General features: G+C 36.2%; 1 protein-coding gene across 20 annotated transcripts in view; it reads left to right on the top strand.

Moving 5' to 3' along the window:
• The window catches only part of LOC145259277 (teneurin-m-like), a 694,747-nt gene that overhangs the window by 373,122 nt on the left and 314,125 nt on the right, over positions 1–7,500 (top strand). For all 20 annotated transcript variants that reach the window (XM_080117118.1, XM_080117125.1, XM_080117123.1 and 17 more), the window contains 2 exons: positions 2,833–2,955; positions 7,363–7,500. The exon at positions 7,363–7,500 is cut by the window's right edge and continues 122 nt beyond it. In XM_080117118.1, coding sequence (XP_079973244.1) covers positions 2,833–2,955; positions 7,363–7,500 — 261 coding nt within the window. The remainder of the gene's footprint in view (positions 1–2,832; positions 2,956–7,362) is intronic.

A 7,500-nucleotide genomic window follows, 5' to 3' on the forward strand; every position in this document is an offset into this window, starting at 1 on the left:
TATGTATGTATATATATAGATATATGTATGTATGTATATATATAGATATATGTATGTATGTATATATATATAGATATATGTACGTATATATATATAGATATATGTATGTATATATATATAGATATATGTATGTATATATATATATAGATATATGTATGTATATATATATATAGATATATGTATGTATATATATATAGATATATGTATGTATATATATAGATATATATGTATGTATATATATATAGATATATGTATGTATGTATATAGATATGTGTATGTATATATATATATATATATATATATATATATATATTCTGTGAGTCAGTCATGTTATGCTTCAATGTATTTTAACTAAACATAACACATATCTGATCACCAAAGTTTGCGTCAACCTATCTTTTTCAGCTATTGGATCAGCACGTCAAGCCGAAAAGCCATTCCAAGATATCGGTTTATGATTGTGGTGATTGTAAGCCGATGAAAGATGGAAGATGAGAGTACTGGCATTGATTAATCACATTGACTTTTGATTTTTACAAGACCATGGTTTTCAAAATGCACAAGCCACTAGAGGATAAGAGTTAACGAGTGTCAGGTGGCCGTTTGTTAAAACCGTGATGATCAGTGAATGTGGAACTTGGGTAGTGCTTGTTTATTTAAAAGAACAGTTCAGTAGGCATTTGTTTATATTTGACTTGAAAACGGCCATGTTATAGTCAGCTCGGAAAAATTCTGGGTACTTATGTAGAATACAGGCCATGTTGGTGATATTCTCGACATATGTCCATACGAAGTAGTCCAGCGGGTTGTGGTCTGAGGAGGACCGGGGCCAGTGAGATAAGGATACACGTCATAGTGCTAATTCTGAAGTCAAGACTAGGTCCCTTTCGACTCGTGGGCCGGTATCGACTCCTGTTATAACATCTAGAGTTTGCCAGATTACAGAAGGGGATCACCACATTCTTCAGCACATCCAAATACACTTTGGTGTTGACTTTCCAGCTGACTTTGAAGATATGAGGTGGCATGATGTGGCCTTCACTTGAAACAACACCAAAGACCATAAGAGTGACAGGAAACTTTGTTTTCATCACCCTGGAAAAATCAAGGTTTTTCGTGGTAATCCAGCGATGCATTTTGAGGGTGTTGGCTATGGTCCTGTTGTCATAACTTGGACCGCTAGAGAGCATGAGTTGTGCAGTGGCGCATCTCTGACCTCACTCGTTGAACATTGTATCACTTTTGAGACATGGCAGAAGGCTCAGACTTGGGATTTGTAAACATCTGGCGAACGAGTAAATGGTTTGCAAAAAAAAAAAAAAAGAAGAAAACTGGTTTTCATTAAACGGAAATGGAGTCATGTCATCTTTTCTAGGGCAACAATTTTATTGTTTCACTCAGTAGTTAACATCGGGGCGCATAATGATAACATCCAAGATGTTGTACACATATCTACATAATCCATGATGTTTTACGATCACTACCCCTCATACCCTTGAGCCCCTAAGGGGCATAGACCATCTACAACTTTGTAGATGCTTTTGTAGCGACTGAGTTCTTTTTACGGGGTAAGGGTGCTGGCCCCACGTCCAACCTTCCTAGAAGCGCCTAGCCTTCTCAAATGGCCACCCATCTGGTACTGGCCAGGCTCAACGTTGCTTAACTTCGGTGATCTGGCGAGAACCAGTGTGTCAACGTGACTGTGCCGTACTTTACGATCAGGTCTAACAATTATCATAAAAATCGATTCCATTATTGGTGCTTTCATTAAAGAGGAATCGTTTTTGTTTTTTTTGTTTTCGATTTTTTTTTTTTTTATCTTGTCAGCATCTATAATTTTTCAAACTACACTTTTCGTGTCTGTCCAGGAAATTGATTCTGGTGAGTGGCAAAAATTGTCAGCCATAATGACTAAAAGCCAGACTACTGATTGATAGAAATATTTGTTTGCAATGGCATCAACTAATAATGGCGCCATTCCACAAATCATATACGGTCAATACACATGTAATTCTGTTCTTTGCAATACAACCAATTTTCCGAAGCATTAACATGTTCAGTGTAGAAGGTATGTAATATTTGGCTCTTTTTTATTGAACACTCTTAATATGAAAGCGCGTTTTAATTTATGAATACTGGTATAACGAAAAGATCACGGTATCTATTAAAACGAAAAAGGGATCTGCACTGATTTTTGAACGGAACCTTGTATTTTAATCCACGTTCTGTTTTGTCAGCTATAATGGATACTGGCTGTTCCGTTCGAAATTCCGTGCAGATTCTCGAATTCAACAGAAAGATTGCCGAGTTCGACAATATACATCTAAAGAAGGTCGGGGGTTGCCTGTGCCAGAACGCTGTGAAAATAAGAGCACAAGTCCGAAGAATGTATATAATACGGATAATCAAATCTCTCCTAAAAGAAATTCCGAAGGAGAAATCGGGTTTTTATTCCAGAAAGTTTATTTTAAAAATCAGTGCTAATGCAGAGAGTGATCCGCGCTATTTTTTTAAAATCGTATTTCCACGTTTAATTAAAGTTTTATGATATGTTTTTTTTTATTCAATTGTAAGGTTAAAGTACAGAATAGGTACAAAACACCCTCCTCTCTACATGTTAAGAATGGCTTTTTAAATAATAACGTTATTATTTCAGCACGGATCACTCTCTGCATGAGTACCGAAAAATCTCTATTAACGTCAGAAATACTGATGTAAGGGAATGATCACGGTATCAAAAAAAAAAAAAAAAATCACAGATAAGCCGTGATCGTCTTGTATCTATATAAATGTACGTGCAATTAATTATGTTGTGTTTTTTTCTTCTTGCAGCCATGTTGGTATTTGAAGAAAGAGAAAGAGTAGCTACAGATTCAAGTCCTCATCACAGTGATGGAGCTTTCAACTCATCATATAGTGGAGGAGGTCACAGTACATTGAGAAGTAGAAATCGAGGTACGTAGAACATTCCTGCAAAATGAATGGTCACATTCAATGCTGCCAATACTAAATTTGTTTTCTTTAATAATTACAAGAAACCTTTTCTAACACCGATAACAATGGCCAAAGACTCTTTATCTGAAAGTACATCTTCTAAACTCTTCGGCCTAACGTTCACAGGAAACATGAGTTCGAACAATTACATTGAGAGCATTGCCATGACTGCTGCGAAGAAGGTAGGCTCTCTCTACCGTGCTAGAAAGCTACTAATGCCCTAAAGTATCCTGTACCTCTATAAGGCCACCATTCGCCCATGTATAGAGTATTGTTGTCATATTTGGGTTGGTGCATCTGCTGCTAGTCTCTCGCTCACAGACAAGGCCCAAAAGAGAGTCTCCAACCTGATAGGTCCTGAACTGTCATCTAAGCTTCAGCCTCTGTCCCACCGACGGAATATTGCGTCCTTCTGCCTGTTCTACAAGCACTGCAATCACTTGTGCCCCCACGACGTAAATACTATCGACAAACCCGACAAGCAGCTAAATCCCACCCCTTCACAGTAGAGATCCCTAGATGTAAGAGAGCTTTCTGCTCCAGTAGTTTCTTCCCCAGAACCGCTAGACATTGGAAATCCATTCTGGCTCCCTGCTTCCCCAACTGTACTGACATGCAGAAGTTCAAGTGTAACGTTAACCGGCATCTTATTGCTCAACTCCCTACCTAGTACATCAGTTGCTTATGTCCCTGATTGTAGCCCCCTACATCAAAGTGACAATGTGTCTTGTTTGGGGTTAAAATGCAAATTAAAAAAAAATCAGAAATTTCAGAAAAAAACACAAAGGTTTTCTTTTTTTCTGAAATGTTTAATATCTCAAATTCCGACCGATATCGCAAAAGTTCCAATAATATTTTAGTAATCATGTCACCTAAGCCAAGAAATGACAGAACATCCGCGATCAACAACTCGACCTGAGCTTGAGAGTTTCTTTTTTATATATCCCCCCCCACCATCACCACCAAAAGATTAACTCTTTATGACATGATTGGACTAATTCGTTTAATCGTAAATAAATGAATATAACGACATAAATAAAGAAGAAAATTATTCAAACACGCCTTATACGTATTAGTTCAGTATCTGGGTAGATGCCAGATACCTCCAAATCGCAACTAAAATTGCTTACATTCAGTATGCTGCAATTTGTCTCAGAGAGTGTGGGATTTTGTTTGTTGTCATGAATACACTTTTTTTCAGGCACAATGGATAATAATAAAGGTGAGTTTATGAAATGCAAAACTTCTCAGTGGTAGTCTAATTTTAGAATGAAATATCGTTATAGTGAAAAAGTCTAAAAATCATAGTATCATTACCTTAATTACTAACTAAAATTAACAAGAATATTTTTTAATCATCTACATCATATTTATAATAAATATTTTTTAATCATCTTTATCATAAGTCAGGTCAGAAATGGTTAAAAGAGTCCTTGGAAAGGAATTCTGCACGGGATTTGGAACAGGACGCTTTATTCAATCCAATTTCTACTTCATCATCTATGACGTGTCCTTGCGGTTTCGTTCGAAATTCCGTGCAAATTACTAAGTTCGTCTGAAAGATTGCTGAGTTCGACAGAAAGATTCCCGAGTTCGACAAGATACACCCGAAGAAGTCGGGAGGTTAAATCGAACACAACATTGTGAAAATAACACTTTAGAGAAGAAGAATCCAAGTCTTTTTTCATATTATTTGAATTCTTCAGACTACTGATCTAATCTTAAATGTCATTTCCACAACGTTTCGCTCGATGTAACCTCCGACCATCTTCAGGTGTATCTTGTCGAATTCGGGAATGGTTCTGTCGACCTCGGAGATTTGGACGGAATTTCGAGCAGAACCTTTTATTTATTTCACGAGTATATCATATTCCTGTTCCGTCTGCCACGACTGGATAGAGGTCCTAAGTAATTCGCAATTGTATTTTTCGGTCGCCAACACTGAGAATTGAACCTTCAACCTTAATCAGAAAATCACTTTTCCCAATTGATTATTCCAAGTACTCTTACCACTGCGCCACGGAATAAAAATAATACGAGTAACCAATCCGCATCTTAAAAATTCCTAAGCGTAATAGCCTTGTTTTTGTTTATTTGCATTATCGTTTTGTTAGCAATCTTCATCCTCATTCCTTTTCGGTTAGCATTTTTACCGAAACTATCATTCTTGGCAGAATCCAGCCAAGCACAAAAGAAAACAAAACTGTCTTGCACTGACAACACAAGGATCTCTCCTGAGAGCATCAGTTCCACTTTCCATTCCGCCTGGAACGCTAGAGACTATTTGTATCTTTCTAAGATGCCATTCCTTTGACGATGCCATCCAAACAAAACCGAACACCCCCTCCATACCCGACTATCCATTGTTCTATTGACATCGTGCACACTGGCTGTCAACTCCCCCAGCTGCAAATCCTCAACGATTAGGTGACAAGGGCAGCGTGCTCTTGGCAATAAAAACACGGGTGTTGAATGGGTGGAATTGCGGGTGAGGGACGAGAGAGGGCGCAATGATAGCAATAACAATGCAATGAGAAAAAAAGTTACTCTTCAAGATTTCGCATTTTATTTTATTCGTTTGCCCATTTGTTTTATTTGTTCTTTTCTTCATATTTTTATAGAATCACTTTCGTCTCTAAACTAGACAAGTTTTATCTATTTATTTTTTTGTAGAATCATCCCCGTCTGTAAACTAGACTATTTTATTATAGAATCACACCCGTCTCTAAACTAGACTATTTTTTATAGAATCACTCCCGTCTCTAAACTAGACTACGTTTTATTTATTTATCTAGTTATTTATTGTAAAATCATCTCCGTTTCTAAACTATACTATTTTTATAGAATCACTCCCATCTCTAAACTAGACTATTTTTTTTTATAGAATCACTCCCGTCTCTAAACTAGACTACTTTTTTCATAGAATCACTCCCGTCTCTAAACTAGACTATTTTTTTATAGAACCACTCCCGTCTCCAAACTGGCTTGTTTCTATAGGTAATTGCTGTTACAAAACTGAACTATTTTTCATAGAATTATACCCCAAACAAAATTTTAGTGATATTTATGCGCAGATTTTTTTTTTAATGAAAGGTTTTATTTGTTATTAATTCAATGAAAAATTAATTGAAAAATAAAAACAATATTTTACTTGTTGTTACAAAGAAAAACCAATAAATAACTGTTGGACAATTTTTACGAAACTTTAAGACAGTCAAAATACAATCAGTTTCGTGAATAAATATTTTTTTTTTTTATATAACAAACAACTGGTAGCAAATAAAGAACATTTTTTTTTACTTTTTAATAAGATCCCCTCCCCTCTTTTTTATGATTATTTTTGCCCAAATAAAATAGATATTTATTTTTTTACAATCTTTCGAATTTCTCAACCAATATGGCTGCCATATCGTCGATTTCTTCGGGCAGCCTTGTTTTCAATTTTTGACACTGTTTTCTTGCAGACTTTTTCTTGGCGGGAAGGAGTTTCAATTTGCCATTAAAGGAGTCAATGAAAAATATGTATTTTAGAGAGGGTATTTTTATTTCGAACATTTTAGAGAGGGTATTTTTATTTCGAACATTTGGGGGTGGGGGTGGGGGTCAGAATTTATACCCCCCCTTTTTGCACTCATTTTTCTGGCGTTTTAACTTGTTTTTCGAACTAAATCATTTAAAAATAAGTAGTGATAGAGCCACATCTTTGTAGTCTCCATAATCGCTCATAAACAGAAAATTAAATAAAATACTGGTGTTGAAAAAAGTAACTTGGAGATCGTGCGCACTCCCAAATTTGTGTTACCAAAGAACAAATAAAATACCAGGTCGGAATTGTACATACATATTGACCTCTGGTGAAACAAAGGAAGAAATTGTTAATAAAAGATATACGAACAGAGGGAAAGAGAGAGAGAGAGACGTTGAGAAAAGCGTGATTGTAACGTCGTTAGTTGGTCAGCAACAGCCTCATCTTTCACCTTCCTTGCTCATCACGTTCGACGACCATTTAAAGGCGAAATAATAATTAAGTAAATAGTATTGTTATGAAACCGTCTCCGTGTTTGATTGTCAAGACGGCTTGAACAAGCTAAAGTTTATATGTTTATAAGCAGCGCCCAACTTTGTAGCAGTGCAACAAACATGATTATACAATAACGTGAAAAAAAGATAAGCATATACATCGTTTTCAGAAAGAACCGACTATACAAAACTCGTTCCTTAAATTTCTTTTTTGACGAGGGACGCAGAGTGGGAGGGGTACTGCCTGGAAAATACCAATAGCTCAATCCTAATTCTACATGGTTACTATACTTTACAGAAAAAGAGAGAGAAGTTATTCTTATATTACTTGTTTGTTTAATCTCCCAGGTTCAACATCAACAACGGCCTTACCCAGTCCTTCAATTTTGCATCTTGGTCAACTCCAACAAATGAAGATTCCAGCCAAGTCCTTCTGGCAGTCCAGATACAAACAGACTGACCCCGGCCTATTAAAGTTAAACTTTA

Source organism: Euprymna scolopes, chromosome 34 (assembly GCF_053919585.1).
Source record: "Euprymna scolopes isolate OS-2025 chromosome 34, ASM5391958v1, whole genome shotgun sequence".
NCBI classification, from domain to species: domain Eukaryota; kingdom Metazoa; phylum Mollusca; class Cephalopoda; order Sepiida; family Sepiolidae; genus Euprymna; species Euprymna scolopes.